This window comes from Dipodomys merriami, unplaced genomic scaffold (assembly GCF_024711535.1).
Source record: "Dipodomys merriami isolate MVZ:Mamm:240054 unplaced genomic scaffold, mDipMer1.0.p SCAF_3, whole genome shotgun sequence".
Classification (NCBI taxonomy): domain Eukaryota; kingdom Metazoa; phylum Chordata; class Mammalia; order Rodentia; family Heteromyidae; genus Dipodomys; species Dipodomys merriami.
The window spans coordinates 72,071,109-72,087,802 of NW_027204492.1; the positions used below are offsets into that span (position 1 = coordinate 72,071,109).

Below are 16,694 nucleotides of genomic sequence, written 5' to 3' on the forward strand. Positions count from 1 at the left end.
TGAGTGACTAGGATTACAGGCTGAGCCACCAGCTCTGAGCTTCAAACTTTAATTTTCTAATACTATTTGATAAGGGAAACAGGGATCCTTGGAGAAGTGGATGTTTCTGGGCAGACAGTATACCAGATAAGCATGGAGCATCTTGTTTTACTGAAAATAAACTGAAAAAAAAAAAGAATAGTGTAGGTGTTAAAGAACACAAGAGCCAACTGAAAGCCCTCTAACTAGCAAAAACCAGAATATTTTAAGCAGAAAAAATGATTATGATGGAATAAAATAAATACCCATGAGTCAATAGTGATAGAAACATTGTTGCATAAATAAATGAGGAAGCGACAAATGTCTTCTATAAAAATTCTATGTAGTTTATATAAACACTCTTGCTCCAAAGAGGGAGGAGCCTAATTCTTCCCTACTCTGGTTAGTGATTTGCTTTCAAGCCTATACTGAAAGGAGGAGAGAGAAGTAATTCAGAGGTGGAAATGCTGCAGCTATTACCTTAGTCACATGTTCGAGGCTGTCATCAGTGATAGGTCAGGTTGATGGAATAACATGTACCAGTGGTATGTGATGACAAAAGCACTTTTACTCCTGTCATATTCTCCAGTACACCTAAGCCTGGTCTACTTAGGAGAAAAAGAGGCAACATCAGATGGAGGACATCCTATAAAATACCTTACCAGTATTCCAACTGTGTCCAACTCATCAGAAACAAGGAGTCTGAGGAACACTCATAGCCCAGAAGAGACTAAGGAGACAAATGACTAAGTGTAATTTAGTACGTGTGATAGGATCCTGAAATTCAGAGGGGACATGAGATGAAGCCTAAATGAATCTGAATTCTATGGATTTTAATTGTTAATAATGCACATAAATCATAGTAATGTTAGATGTTAACAGTAAGGAAAACTGGCTGCAAGCTGATGGGAACACATCAATCTCTTTAATTTTTTTTGTAAGTCTAAAAATTTCATCATTAAAAAGTTGAGCCAAGGGGCTGGGAAGGTAGCTCAGTGGTAGAGTGTTTGCCTTGCATGCATGAGGCCCTGGGTTCGAATCCTCAGCACCACATAAGCAGAAAAAGCCAGAAGTGGCGCTGTAGCTCAAGTGGTAGAGCGCTTGCCTTGAGCTGAAGAGCTGAGGGACAGAGCCCAGGCCCAGAGTTCAAGCCCCACAACCAACCAAAAAAAAAAAAGTTGAGCCAACTCCTGATGTCTTACTCTTGTAAACCTAGCTACTCAAAAGGTTGAGAGCTGGAGGTTCAAGGTTTGAAGCCAGCTCAGACTGAAAAGTCTTCTAGATTCTTTATCCAATTAACCAGCCTAAAGCCAAGCTTAGAGGTACAAATCAAGTGGTAAAGCATCAGCCTAAACTAGGCAAGCCAAGGAATAGCGTGATATCCTGAAATCAATCCCCCAAACTAGCAAAAATAAATAAAATTAATATTTTAAGGAATTGTTGCATTTGGTTAAAACCCTCAAATATATTTATATTCATGATTTCATAATTTTACTTATTTAATTTAAGATAGATTTATTATGGAATTGCAGTCCCTTTGTATGATTACTATAAATAAATAATGGATGGATGATAAGGTTTTATTCTGTAACTCAGACTAGCAATTTAACTTTTTGAGATTTTTTTTTCATTCTCTTTTATTGTTCTTATGAAGGAGATGTACAGAGGGGTTTCAGTTACATAAGTCAGGTAAAGAGTACATTTCTTTCTGGACAATGTCACCCTTTCCCTTGCTGCCCACTGAACTCGATCCTTTTTCAACCACTCAAGTGCATGAATTACAGTTGAGCACCACTCTACCTAGCTCAAAATTGTTGTAAAACTAAAGCAAAGCAAGGCACCAGTTATTCATATCTATAATCCTAGCTACTCTGGAAACTGAGCTCTGAGAATCATGGTTCAAAGCCAGTCCCGAGAGACAAAATCACAAGGTTCTTGTCTCCAATTAGCCAGCAAAAACCTAAAGCTTAAGCCTGGTGCCGGTGGCTCGTGCCTGTAATCCTAGCTACTCAAGGAGGCTGAGATCTGAGGATCGTGGTTCAAAGCCAGCCTGGGCAGGAAAGTCCGTGAGACTCTTATCTCCAATAAACCACTAGAAAACTGGAAGTGGTGGTGTGGATCAAGTGGTAGAGCGCTTGCCTTGAGCTGAAGAGCACAGGGACAGTGCCTACGCCCAGAGTTCAAGCCCCACGACTGACCAAAAAAAAAAAAACCCTAAAGCTTGAGGCATGGTTTCAATGGTAGAACACAAAGTGAGAGCTTGAGGCCCTGAGTTCAAGCTTCATTAGTAGCAGTAAAAAAAATAACAGCTGGGTACCGTTGGTTCACACCTGTAATCCTAAATATTCAGGAGAGTGAGATGAGGATTGAGGTTTGAAGCTTGCTTGGACAGGAAAGTTTGAGAGACTCTTACTCCAAGTAGCCACCACAAAACCAGAAAGAAAATTGATTTCAGAGAATGATACGGAACTTACTTTCTTAAAATGTGGTAAGTGAAACAATTAAGTACTGTCTTATTGTGTACCTAAATAGTAATAGGTAAGGGAAAGCCTCTCTTTTTTTATTTAAATAAGTTTTTTATTGTGAAAATACTGTACAGAGGGGTTATAATTTCATGAGCAAGGTAATGAGTATATTTCTTATCAAGCATTGTTGCCTTCTCCTTTGTTTTTCCCCTACCATCCCTTACCTCCTACCTCCACAAGTACACTCCTCTCCCCCCCCCCCACCCCCGGCGTAAATTGTAAAGTTCATTTTTCAGCATAGTGTCTTCTACATCTCATTGTTGCAATGAGTCAACCTGTATCCCTATTTAAACATTTTGTTTATTCCCTTCCCCTCCCCAAATTATACCGACATCGAATACAGTGAAAACGGGTTATACCATGGGGGAAGGACATACAAAGCAACAAAAAAAAAATCACATGGTACCTTATAAATACATTAGAAACAATAGCAAGAAAGAATAAAACAGTTGTGTCCCTATCTTGGGGTTTATTTTGTTTAACATCATCTTATATGGTCATATGTATATAGCTTTTGACCTTTTCTACTTGTCCCAGACATGTTGCAAACAAGGGAAACCATGGGACCTATGTTTCTTTGGGCCTGGCTTACTTCACTTAATACTAAGTCTTTCAATTTCCTAAACACACACACACACACACACACACACACACACACACTCTCTCTCTCTCTCTCTCTCTCTCTCTCTCTCTCTCTCTCTCTCTCTCTCCCTCTCTCCCTCCCTCCCTCCCTCCCTCCCGAGGGGCATCTGGGTTGGTTCCTATCTTAGCTATAGTAAATAATGCTGCAATAAACATAGTTGTGCTGGTAGCTTTAGTATGATCTTGTTTGTGATCAATTGGGTAAATGTCCAAAAGTGGGATTGCTGGGTCATAGGGGAGCTCTATGTGGAGTCTTTTGAGGAACTTCTATAATACTTTCCAAAGTTTTTGAACAAGTTTACACTCCCACCAACAATGCAGTAAGGTTCCCTTCTGTCTACATCCCCTCCAGCATCTGTTGTTATTAGATTTCTTGATTAATGCCATTCTAACTGGGATGAGGTTGTATCTCAATGTTGTTTCGATTTTCATTTCTTTTATGGCTAGAGAAGTTGAGCATTTCTTCATGTGCCTATTGACCATCCTTCTTTCCTCTTCAGAGAAGCCTCTCTTTAAGACTTTAGCCCATTTAGTAATGGGGCAATTGTTTCTTTGAGGATTTGTTGAGTTTTAAGTATATTTTAGATATGAGAACCTTATCTGTTATATGGCTAGTGAATATCTTCTCCAAATCTATGATCTTTCTATTGATCTTGCTAGCTATATCCTTTGTCATGCAGAAGCTCTGCAGCTTTATGCAATCCCATTTGTCCAACCTTTCTTTGATTTGTTGTGTTTCTGGGTCTCTATTAAGAAAATTTCGGCCTGTGCCAACGAGTCCTAGAGTTTCTCCTATTCCTTCGTGAAATGTTTTCAGAGTGTCTGCTTTGCCTCTGAGGACTTTGATCCATTTGGAGTTGATTTTGGTGCAGGGTGATATATAAGGATCTAGCTTTAGTTCTCTATAGGTGATTAACCAATTTTGCCAGCACCATTTACTGAAGAGGCTGTCTTTCTTCCATTCTATTTTTTTAGCTCCCTTATTAAAGATTAGGTGGCTATAGGTATGTGGGTTCATTTCTGGGTTTTCAAGGGAAAGTCTCTCTTTATAAAACTATTCCTTGGGGCTGGGAAGGTGGCTCAGTGGTAGAGTGCTTGCCTTGCATGCCTGAGGCCCTGGATTCAATTCCTCAGCACCACATAAGCAAAAAGAAAAAAGCCGGAAGTGGCGCTGTGGCTCAAGTGGTAGAGCACTGGCCTTGAGCTGAAGAGCTGAGGGACAGCGCCCAGGCCCAGAGTTCAGGCCCCATGACCGGACCCCCAAAAAAAATAAATAAAACTATTCCTTTTAGTGAAAAAGAAATGTTAAAATTAGAAGTTATTTCCTTTTGAAATTCCCCAACAAATTAATAAATCCAGTTATTGAACATAAGCAGATGCTAATATCATTGTTAGCTTTCTATTGCTGGAACAAAATACCTGAAATGATCAAATTAAAAGAAGAAAGACTATGCTGGGTGCCAGTGGCTCACACCTGTACTTGTAACTATTCAGGAGGCTGAGATCAGAGGATCATGGTTCTAAGCCAGGCCAGGCAGGAAAGTCCATGAGACTTTTCATCTCCAGTAAACTACCAAAAAAGCCAGAAGTAGAGCTGTGGCTCTGAGCAGAAGAAACTAAGGGACACTGCCCAGACCCTGAGTTCAAGCCCCAGGACTGTCATAAAAAGAAGAAAGACTTATTTTGACTCATAGTTTCAGAGGCTCCAGTACACAGTTCCTTTGCCCCATCACCTTGGACCTGTGGAAAGGCAGAACACCTTGGCAAGAAGTGTGTGGCAGAGCACAGTTGCATACTTCATGGCATACAGGAAACAGAGAAGGGGTAAAGGACCTAAGTTCCACATGCTGTAAGGTTCTGTCACCTTCCAGTAAGTAGGCTGACTACTAAAAGCCTTTGGGAGACATTTGAGATTCAAACCTTCATAGTTAAACAAATGAGGCACAAGTCTTCTTATGTGCCTTCCAGTGAAGGAACACAATATCAGCCATATTCATATCAAAGCCATCCAACCTGAGCCCATATTTGAGAAGCAACTGATTAAAGCACAATATATACATTTGCATAGTTAATAGATAAATTTTATAATTAAAAGACAAGAGCTAGGCTCCCGTGGCTCAGATCTGTAATCATAGCTACTCAGGAGACTGATATCTGTGGATCCCAATTCAAAACTGACCCAGGCAGAAAAGTTCAAGTTAATTCCAATTAACCACTAAGAAGCCAGAAGTAGAGCTGTGGCTCAAGTGGTAGGGTGCCAGACTTGAGCAAACAAGGTAAGGGACAGTACTTAGATTTTTAGTACAAGCCTAGTACCAGCACACACACAGGCACAAAAAAGAAAAACAGGAAACTAAATTAAGACATTTGTGAATTTGAGTCTAGCCTGGGCTGTATAGTGAAATCCTGTCTCAAAAATTAAAATAAAAAATCCTAATTTCAATCTATGCATCCACACACATCTACAGGATATGTGAAACATAGATGGCTTCGTGATTGTGCAACCTGCCAAATGCAGGCCTGAGGAAACTGAACACATCAAAGGTGTCAGCTTCTTTTATAGATAACTTGTAAAAAAAAGAAAACAATGTCAGGGGACCCTGGAGACTAAAAAAGATAACAAAATACTTTGAAATTGTCAGGACTAACTTCAAAACATGGAGCGCCAGCTATCCAAAGAAATCAGATCCAAACCATGTTCTGACTATATGAAATGGCCATGATAGTTGAATCTTTGGTACCAGAAAGGAGATTAGTCACTGCAAATGCAGAGAGGAGAGACTGTAAATTGGTACCAAGCTTCTTTAGGGAATGACAGGAATTTTTTGAATTTCATTGTAGTGGTGGTAAAACTGTATACTGAAAATTGAGTAAAATCTGAATATAATAAAAATGGACAGCTGTGATGTGGAGGGATATACACATAGGCAATAAAACAGGAAGTTACTACTATGGGAAGTAGTGCTGTGCACAGGGAAGGAGTTTGTGGGATGCACAGTATAGTTTAGGGGAAACTACAAAAGATCTGTTTCTTAACCCAAGGGGAGGTTATGAGACCACCTTACAAAATTTTATAATTTCTTTTATATATTTATATATTTTCTATATTTTGTGACTACACTTACTGTATTTTATAACAAAGAGGTTAAAGGAACAGACTAGATCCCTAGTCTTACAAGAGATTCGATCCCCACATATTTCATTGTTTATCATAGTCATGGGAATATTTCTCAAGGGAAAACTCAGGGTAGCCAGGAAAATGCTACTTTCCCTTACAAGAAAAAAACTAATTCAAAAGAGACATTGATAGTTCACTGAGTTTCTTTTTGCTCTGTACCACATAATAATTGCCATTCAGTCCACAGAATCTGCTTCAGGCATGTACACCCCAGGCTTTCTTTTCTAGTGGTTCCAACTATGCCATGATTTGCAGTTGTATACATACAACAAAAATGGTGTAATAAAAGAAATGGGTAAAAGAAGTAACCTATAATCAATTTTCCCTTCTTGGCAATTCACAAATCATTTATTTTTATTTTTATTGTTATTATAAAGATAATGTACCGAGGGATTTCATAGGTAAGGTAATAGCACATTTCTTTTTGGACACTGTCATCCCTTCCTTCAATCTCTCCCAGTTTTCCCCTCCTGATCCCACCCACAAGTTGTATAGTTCATTTTCAATATAGCATCTAGTGAGTACCATTGCTGCTGCTGCATTTGTCCACCCTTTCTCCCTTAATTTATTTGCCCTCTTTCAGCCCTTAAAGACAGATAAAAGAACAAACAAGACATAGAGAAAAAAAAAACTCGTTTCCATTTCCTGGAATTCATTTGGATAAATATTATTTTATATGATCAGAGGCACAGAGTCATTATGCCTTTGTGTTCCTCTCCTAAGAGTATCTTCATTTGGTCTCACTGTGTGTGAATGCCTAAATCATGAATATTCTTCATTAGGGAAAGATCAAGCAGACGAAAGAGACCTTCACAGACCAGAACAGGCATTAACCATGGCTACAGAGGTACTCCATGTAACACATAACAGGGCTGGAGAAACAAGGATGGGGGGATAGGTTTTTATACATTCAAGGGTAAATCTTCTTTGGACTATCTTTGTCCTCTCCTCTTAGGGATTTATCTTGCAAACTCTCCTGTTTGGGTTTTATGATAGGGTACCTTCTGATGCCGACAGTTCTGCACTTTCAGATATGGCCCACCAGGTACTTTCAGAAAAGGTGAGGGATGAAGTTTTCCTGAGAACCAGGAGGGGATCTCTGGCGGGGGGGTGGGGGGGAGATCAGGGGGTACACAGAAGGGTAGCAGATTCCCATTATTTGAGACCCTAAAGGGATATAAAAAATTGAGAGGCATCATGGTCTTTTCTAGCTAATTCCTGCTGACATGTGGTCAATGTGGGAAAGGGAGAGGAGGGGTCTTGTGAGTCTAGTTGCTTGAAAAATGATCTTTTACATGTTCCTGGGTTGTAGCCTGAGAGATGGCTGTTTGGCTATCACTCAGGAACTTCTAGAAACCATTTTTTTTAAAGAAGGTAAAAAGGCTAAGAAAAGAATGATCACTAGAGATTGAGTTATCATCTATGGCAAAAGCCAGGACATCTGACTCTAGATGCTATTCCATTGACTCCCAGAGATTACTTAGTAGAGGGCTGGTGAGGAAAACAAGGAGATTGACAAGTACTGTTACAGTCATGTCACCAGATACAGGTAAAGTTTTGTGAAGCTTTTCTCTAAAAGTAGGGACTTCCCCTAGGGTCCTTGACTTCAATAAGAAAAATTAGTAGAGTTTTATTGAGTAAGTAAAGCAAGCAGGCAAGCAGACAGAGAAGTAAAAAGGCTAATGCTTGAAAGAAAGAATGCATCCTGACAAAAATGTTTACCTTTTGAGATAAGTACTTTGTGCCAGGAGCAGCCTGGAACAGAAATATTACACAGCAAAATAGAATTTTAGTTCTAAGTACTTATTTAAAGGTGATCATTTGAAGGGCCTTACCACAAGCACTTAAATGAATTTTGGTAAAAACTTGACAAGCTTAATAGTACATAAGAAATTAGATGGACATAGAGAATCGGATGATGGTTTTAAATCAGTGTATTAATCTTGACCTTAGGGAAAAAAAAACTGTAGATCAGTTTTTAAATAATAGCCAACTTAATATTTTAAATTAACTCTTAGAAAACCTTTGTACTCAGACAACATAATTTTTCTTAATGTAATGTAATAACTCTTAAATACATTTGTTCACACCCAAACATGATGACCTTCTTTACAGTTTGACTTTAAAACTGCCTATTTTCCCTTTTGGCCTGCAGAGCCAGTTAACTGTTGGTTACTCTTATTAGAAATGCACGAGGACTTTAGGGTATCAGAAATTAATAGACAAGGAGAAGTACAGGAGATTTCCTCAAGACAATTTTGCACAAAAGAGTGCAATACTCTACTCAGAGAGAGCCAGTCAGACACACTGGGCAGAGTAGTTTGCAAGGTTTTTATCCAAACTGCCCCTATTCATCAAGGAGTTAGACTCACATTCTAAGTATAATTGATTGCCAAGGTTAGAAAGGGGGCTATTCCTTTTTTATTCAAAAGTTTACAAAAGCTGGCTGGGAGTGGGACTGGGAACAGAGTGTTTGGAGTTGGGGGAGGTTGATGAGGTCAGTGGAAAGCTCCTATTCAAAAAGGGGTCTCATTCCTTTTACTATTTCCATTGATAAAGATCTCTCCTTCTAACAAGCAACATCATAATTAAATTCTTCAACACAAGATTCATATTCCTCACATGGCTGCTGGTCACAAGCAGCACAGTAATAGTTACAATTAAAGTTAAAAATAGATAATTTTGGGAAATAACAGTAGTTTTTCTCATACTATGATGACAATTTTTAATGTATTAAAATGAAGTTATTTTTAACATGTTTACACACATATGCACTTGTACACAAAGTTTTAAGGTGTCTTAGGTTTTAAAAAATGAAAATTGGCTGTAATATTTTTTTGCAATTCCAGTGGCAAATGACCAGTGCATGATACAACCATGGGGTCAGTGCTAGAAAAAGAAACAACACCAAACAACACAAGACAAAACACAAATCACTTTTGCCAACAGCAGACAGCATTTAACAATCTCCACACTTAAACAGACATAGATTACCAAAAACAATTTTGTTAATGAGGTATATTAGCATACAAATTAACCTTTGAATGCTTCCTAGGTAGGGGTCTGTTCCAGAGCACAAAGAGAGAATTGGGGGAGGAAACGTGGCCAAACATTTTCCAAGGGGAGGGGGCATCTCTTCTAATTTATCCGCAGAGGGGCATTTTGACTTACAAATGGTCCTGAATTTGCTTATAGTCTCTACAAAATTCCTTTTGTTAATCATGCATTTTAGAGGGGGAGACTAGACTTTTGTTTTCCACCCACATTTAGACCTCAACACTTTTTTTTCCTTCAAAATGAAGGCTTAGAGAGGCAATGTTTGAGTGATTGGGTAGCATGAGAGGAAGAGGTTCCTCCAGGGGCCTTTTGCAGCCTCCTTGAGGACTTTCACTTTAAGGGAGAAATTAAGAATCAGATCCAGAAGTGAGTAGACTGAAGAAAAAGAAAAAGCTGGGCGCTGGTGTCTCAGGCCTATAATCCTAGCTACTCAGGAGGCTGAGATCTGAGGACCGCAGTTCAAAGCCAGCCCGGGCAGGGAAGTCCGTGAGACTCTTTTTTTTTTTTAAATTTAATTTAATTTTATTTGTGAACATACTGTACAGAGGGGTTACAATTACATGGGCAGGATAATGCATACATTTCTTATCAAGCATTGCAGTCTCCTCCTTTGGAAGACTCTTATCTCCAATAAACCACTAGAAAACCAGAAGTAGCACTGTGGCTCAAGCAGTAGAATGCTCACCTTGAGCTGAAGAGCTGAGGGACAGCACCCAAGCCCAGAGCCCCACGACTGACCAAAAAAAAAAAAAAGGCCGGGCACCAGTGGCTCACACCTATAATCCTAGCTACTGAGGAGGCTGACATCTGAGGATCACGGTTCAAAGCCAGCCCAGCAGCCCAGGCAGAAAAGTCCGTGACACTTATCTCCAATTAACCACTAGAAAACCGGAAGTGACGCTGTGGCTCAAGAGGTAGGTAGAGCACTTGCCTTGCACTGAAGAGCTGAGGAACAGCACCCAAGCCCAGAATTCAAGCCCCACAACTGACAAAAAAAAAAAAACAAGAAAGAAAAAAAAAAAGAATTATTGTCTGAGTCTCAAAGACCAAAGAGGACAGGTTTGTTTTGGGTCTGCTGTACCCATTATGGGATTTTTGGGGTGTGAGAAGAGTACCAGGCTATTCAAATAAGAGAAAGACTAGCCCTGTCTGTTTGCTGGCCAGCCACAGTCAATGATAGGTTATTGGACAAGCCAGAGGCTTGCTTTGGCTGTGGTCTAGAATAGAGTAGCCCATTTGGGGGCTGCATGGTAGTCACCAAGAGTTGGTATCTGACTTGAGGAAGTCTCCCATTTTTCCTTTTTCACCTCTTCATCCTGATAAAAATATTGAAGGCCACATTAAGTAACTTTTGTTGGGAAGTTTGGAGGCCCTGCTCTAGCTTTGGAATTCAAGCAGGGCTGTTGACAAAGTTGTATTACCTTTGGTGGCTTATACCCATCCCTGCCCTGTGTCAACTATACACACAGGTCTGGCAGGCACAGGGGCAATGGTGGTTGTACGGCAAGAAAACAGAGAAGCCACATTTTGAGAGGTCAAATCGGGAGTCTATTAAAAGCCAGTGACTGTATGGTGGGCTCCAATCTCAAAGACAGGCAGCCTGAACAGAGCTTACACCGAGCTTTTTTTTTTTTTTAAAGCAATTTATTATAATTAAGTGATTACACAAATTTCACAGTATTGTGGGATAGTAATACTTAGTTAAAGTCACAAACACATTTTAACTTTCATGGGGCAAATTGTCTTTATCATGATCTATAAAGTTTGACTTCTGTGCCGGGCGCTGGTGGCTCACGCCTGTAATCCTAGCTACTCAGGAGGCTGAGATCTGAGGATCGCGGTTCAAAGCCAGCCCGGGCAAGAAAGACCGTGAGACTCCTATCTCCAATAAATCACCAGAAAACCGGAAGTGGCACTGTAGCTCAAGTGGTAGAGCGCTCGCCTTGAGCTGAAGAGCTGAGGGACAGCGCCCAGGCCCAGAGTTCAAGACCCACAACCGACAAAAAAAAAAAAAAAAGTTTGACTTCTGTGAGCTTTGACAATACTGTAACTTCTTCCACATCGGGTTATAGGTTCATTTCTTCTTTTTTGCTTAGTGGTAGCTGTTCCCTCTTCCTGCTCATTCCCTCCCTCCCATTGCTGCCACTGAGTTACTTAGTTTGTTTTGATCAATGACCAGTGCAGCTGATGGTTCCTGCTGTTGTATGTTTTCCCCGTTTCTCTGTTTCTGTGTCCTCCTAGTTTCCCTCCGATGTGCATGTGTGTGTGTGTGTGTGTGTGTGTGTGTGTGAGTGTGTGTGTGTGTATACCATATGTGGTCATCAGCATGGGGTCATTTAGTAATAATTCAACCAGATGAGTGGAGGTCCTTTGTTTCTCAAGTCTTGTTTACTTTGCCATATCTCCTTATGTTTTGGATTTAATATCCACTTATCCGAGAGACCATGTGCCATTTGTCTCTTTGCTCTTAGCTTACCTCACTCAGCATGATTTCTTCTAGCTCCATCAATTTCCCTGCGAATGCCATTATTTTGTCCTTTCTAATGGGTGCATAATATTCTATTGTATATAAGTACTACAATTTTGGATCTATTCATCTGTAGTAGGGCATCTGGGTTGTTTGCATATCCTGGCTATTGTAAACAGTGCTGCGATAAACATGGAGGTGCATGTGTCCTTATATCCTGATTCCTGTTGTTCAGCATAGATGCCTAGAAGTGGTATGGCTGGGTCATAGGGGAGGTCTATGTTTACCTTTCTGAGGATCCTCCTGTTAGGTTTTTAAAAAGAGGTAGCTGAGTAAAAACAGCACCACCCACGTGGTATTCAGGTAAGGGGTAGGTTTATTTAGTATACCAGGCAAGGTTGGCACTCCACGCGGCTGGCAAAAGAGAGCATCTGGCCCTGGGTTAGGCCTTATATAGGGTAGGAGCGGGGAAAGGTGTGTCCAGGTAAAGGGAAGTGGGACCAGGTAAGAGGTGGGACCAGCTGGGAGAAAGGTGTGGCCACATCAGATGCAGATGTGACCTCAGCTGTGACCTCAGCGGATGCAGATGTGACCTCTTCTAGGTGTCCCAGTTGCCTAGGTAACGCAGGTACAAGTGTACATTCCCACCAGCAGTGTAATAGGGTTCCTCTTTCTCCACATCCCCTCCAACATTTGTCATTGGCTGACTTGAGGATGTGGGCCATTCTGACTGGGGTAAGGTGGTATCTCAGTGTTGTCTTTATTTGCATTTCCTTTACAACCAGGGATGGTGAACATTTCCTCATGTGTTTCTTTGCCATTTTTATCTCTTCTTCTGAGTAGTCTCTTTATTTCCCTTGCCCATTTAGTAATTGGTTTGTTGGGTTTGGGAGGGATTAGTTTCTTGAGTTCCCTGTATATAATGGATATTATTAGCCCCTTGTCTGATATATTGCTGGTAAATATTTTTTCCTAGTTAGTTGGCTGTCTTTCTAGTTTGGTTGCTTTGTGTTTACTGAAATGAAAAAAATTAGATGCCAATTACTTGGAGGTAACAAGAGGGATGATGTAGAGAGGTGCTTGGAGAATAGCTGGCTCAATGTTACTCACTGGGATCTTCAGGGATGCGAGACAGCCTTACCTTGGTAGGTCCAAGGGGAGAACAGGTGTACCTGGATGTCAGTGTTGGTACAGAAGGGGCAATAAAATAGTCTATTAGTGGAGTCTTGGTATTGTCAGTAGGGAAATTACCTAGGAGAAAAGGTCTTCCATACATTAATTCAAAGGGGCTGAGAAAAGTAGGACTGTGGGGAAAAGTACATAAGCAGGTTAGCACCAGGGGTAACAGTTCTGGCCAGAACTGCTGGAGATTCTAGAGAAAGTTTAGTAAGTTGTGTTTTGAGGAGCGCATTAGCTCTTTCAACCTTTCCAGAAGACTGAGGCCTATAAGGAATGTGAAGATTCCACTGGATGTTTAGAGAGGATGCCACCTGTTGGGTCACTTTGGAGATGAAAGCAGGTCAGCTGTTAGATTGAAGTGACCTGGGTAAGCCAAATCTAGGAATCATTTCTTTAATAAGGACAGAGGCAACAATGTCAGCAATCTCTGACATTGTGGGATAGGCCTCAATCCATCCTGAAAAGTTATCAGCCAGAGAGACTAAAGAGAGAAGATATTTCAGCCGCTTACATCGGGGCATGTGAGTGAAGTCTTATCTGGCAGGGGTGAATCTTACAGTAACCTCATGTAGAGGGCAGTGAGGAAAAGAATGACCACCATGAACCTGTATTAGGACATTCCTGAATGCTAAGTTAAGGTCAATGTGATTGTCTACTGAGCAGCTGAGCAACCCCAAAAACTGATCAGCCAAAGAGGGTCCCCAGATCCTGTGTACCAGAAGTTTCACTCCTTTTTCTTTCTTTCTTTCTTTTTTTTTTTGGTCAGTCATGGGGCTTGAACTCTGGGCCTAGGCGCTGTCCCTGAGCTCTTCAGCTCTACCACTTGAGCCACAGCGCCACTTTCAGTTTTCTGAGTAGTTTATTGGGGATAAGAGTCTAACAGATGTTCCTGCCTGGGATGGCTTTGAACTGTGATCCTCAGATCTCAGCTTCCTGAGTAGCTAGGATTACAGGCATGAGTCACTGGTGCCCAGCTAGAAGTTTCACTTTTGAGGGCCCTTCAAGAGGCAAACCAGAATCCTTATTTCACAATGCACAAAGGGAGGTGCTCACAGGAGAAATGGCTGGTGGTAGGGGTTGGTGATCAAATGGTGAGTGATTTCCAGGTCTGGAGAGGCCAGGGAGAGAGAGAAGAAATGTGGACAAAGTCCCCTACAAGAACAGGAGTCTTGGGCTGGGAAGTTGGCTCAGTGGTAGAGCGCTTGCCTTGCATGCATGAGGCCCTCGGTTTGATTCCACAGCACCACATAAACAGAAAAAAAGCCGAAAGTGGCGCTGTGGCTCAAGTGGTAGAGTGCTAGCCTTGAGCTGAAGAGCTGAGGGACAGCGCCCAGGCCGAGTTCAGGCCCCATGACCGGACCAAAAAAAAGAACAGGAGTCTTCTAGGGAACTCTGTCCAGAAAGCAGGCAAAGAACTCAGCGGACCAGAACAGGTTTTGATCATTGCTGCAGAAGGATTCCATGTAACACTGAGCAAGTTTGGAAAGACAAAGGAGTGGGAAGTGGGGAAAGGTTAGGTTTTTATACATTCAAAGGTGAGATCTCTGCAATTTCTTTGTCCTGTCCTGTTGGTGATTTATCATGCAAACTGTCCTGTTTGGGTTTTATGGTAGACTACCCTAGTAATGCCGACAGTCCTGCACTTTCAAATAAGGTCAGAGGTGACATTTTCCTGAGAACCAGGAGGAGTCCGAGAGGGGGGGGGGGTGTTCATTTGGCTATGGGAGTAACATTGAGTTATGAGAACAAAGCAGATTTCCATCATTTTTTACTTTAGTGGTTTTGGATTGTTGCAAGATCCTTATTGTTCTTGCTGTTGGTATTTGTGTTTTTGTTTTAGGTACAAGTGATTATCCACTTTAGCAAGAATTCTTTCCTAAAGTAGAATTCATTGGGTGGGTAGGGGAAAACCTTTTGTGTTTTGGGCTTCTGGGGAAACTACCTGGGATGTCCATTCTTATCATTACACTCACTGTGTATATAAAACAATAGAAGTGTCCCGTGTGTGAGCCCAGGGCAGGCCACTAGTTAGAGTCTTATTCTTAATTGTCTTTGTATTCAGAGTGGAACTGGTCCCCTTGCTGTTACTTATTAACGTTCCCTCAATGTCTTGTCTTTCCCCACCTCCTTTATCATTTTCCCACTTTAGCTGAAACCAAAAAAGCAGCCCAACAACAGGAAGATCAAGAAGAAAAAGAAGAAGAAGATGATGAGAAAACAGTCCACAGAATGCGGGAATGGGATGACTGGAAGGACACCCACCCTAGGGGCTATGGCAACCGACAGAATATGGGTTAATCTTCCCTCAATATGACCCAATGACTACATGATGGCAGAGGAAACATGTTGACAGATGACACAGCACAGCTTCCCTGCCCAGGAAAGCTGTACCTCCACTGTCCTGTGCTCCTGCTTCAGCTGTTTGCAACAAATGCAAAGATATGGAATGTTTCTTTGCATTCAGAAAAGTGTCAAACAGTTAAAGTGTGTTTGTGTACCCTAGATGATGACCACTGGTCTTGTTTTAGTACTATTCTCATGGTGTGTTCTGAATTCTTAAGCATATAGAAAAGAGCACTGAGAAATGCCTCTCTATTATTAACGGCTATGTGCATTCTCTTGAGAAATAAAATTCCTTCTATCATGTGAGTCTGTGCAGAAATGTATCAGCTGGTTGGTTGGTTGGTTGGTTTTGTGAGGACTGAGGGGATTCTACTATAGGAAAGATCCTGGTCGTCTGCCTTTATTTTATGCAGATAATTGTCTAGCATTTGAGCTTCTCAAACTTTCTTCTTCCTATTTGGTTGGAAGGACACATATGAGCACCACTGTACAAGAGGAAGAAGTCAAAAAAGCCAGGCCTCCCTGCTACTCAGCACTGGTTTTAGATGAAGGGACTCTAAAGAGTTAGGTGCCCTGCATCTTGTATATACATTTTTCTAATTTGGGGAAGGGAAGGGAAATAACAAAATGCTGAAATAAGGATACAAGTTGACCCATTGTAACAATGAGATGTATAAGACAATATGTTGGCAATGAACTTTACAACTTCAGGGGTTGGAGGGAAGAGGTGGGGAGGAAAGGGATGGTAGGGGAAAAACAAAGGAGGAGGTAACAATGCTCAATAGGAAATGTACTCATTACCTTACTCATGTAACTATAACCCCGCTGCACAGTATAAATATACATATTTATGAAGATCTGTAACTCAGTCTTACCTATCTTATCTGACCTTGGCCAGCAGAAAGGAAAGCTCTTGAAATTCATCATTCACTCTCACAGAAACATCTACATAAGAACAACCTCAGGTTGTATCCTGGCTCTTCTACTTTGGCTACCTCAAACCACCTTGGCCTGCTTTGCTTGTGTGGTGCTGTACCTGGCACAGTGTGAACAAGTGATACAGGAAATGTGCCAGGCTTGTTGAGCTGCTTAGTGACTGTCTGCAGCCATGCTGGTAACTGGGTATGGAGGAGGGGACAGCACTGAGGACACTTAAAGTATTGACTTTCTGTGCTAAAGACTGTCTCAGCTCTTGGATTGAAATCTTATAAAAGCAGCCATGTGTTGAAACAAACGATCTGCATAGAAAACATCCCTTCGTTCTGTGGCTTTGGTACACTTAGGT

The 16,694-nt window shown here is 41.2% G+C and overlaps 1 protein-coding gene across 1 annotated transcript in view; it reads left to right on the forward strand.

Moving 5' to 3' along the window:
- The window catches only part of Igbp1 (immunoglobulin binding protein 1), a 35,783-nt gene extending 20,068 nt beyond the window's left edge, over window positions 1–15,715 (forward strand). Inside the window, exon 6 of the mRNA XM_070040256.1 lies at window positions 15,216–15,715. Within this exon, the coding sequence (XP_069896357.1) occupies window positions 15,216–15,364 (149 nt within the window). The 3' untranslated portion in view covers window positions 15,365–15,715. The remainder of the gene's footprint in view (window positions 1–15,215) is intronic.
- The last annotated feature ends 979 nt before the right edge of the window (window positions 15,716–16,694 follow it).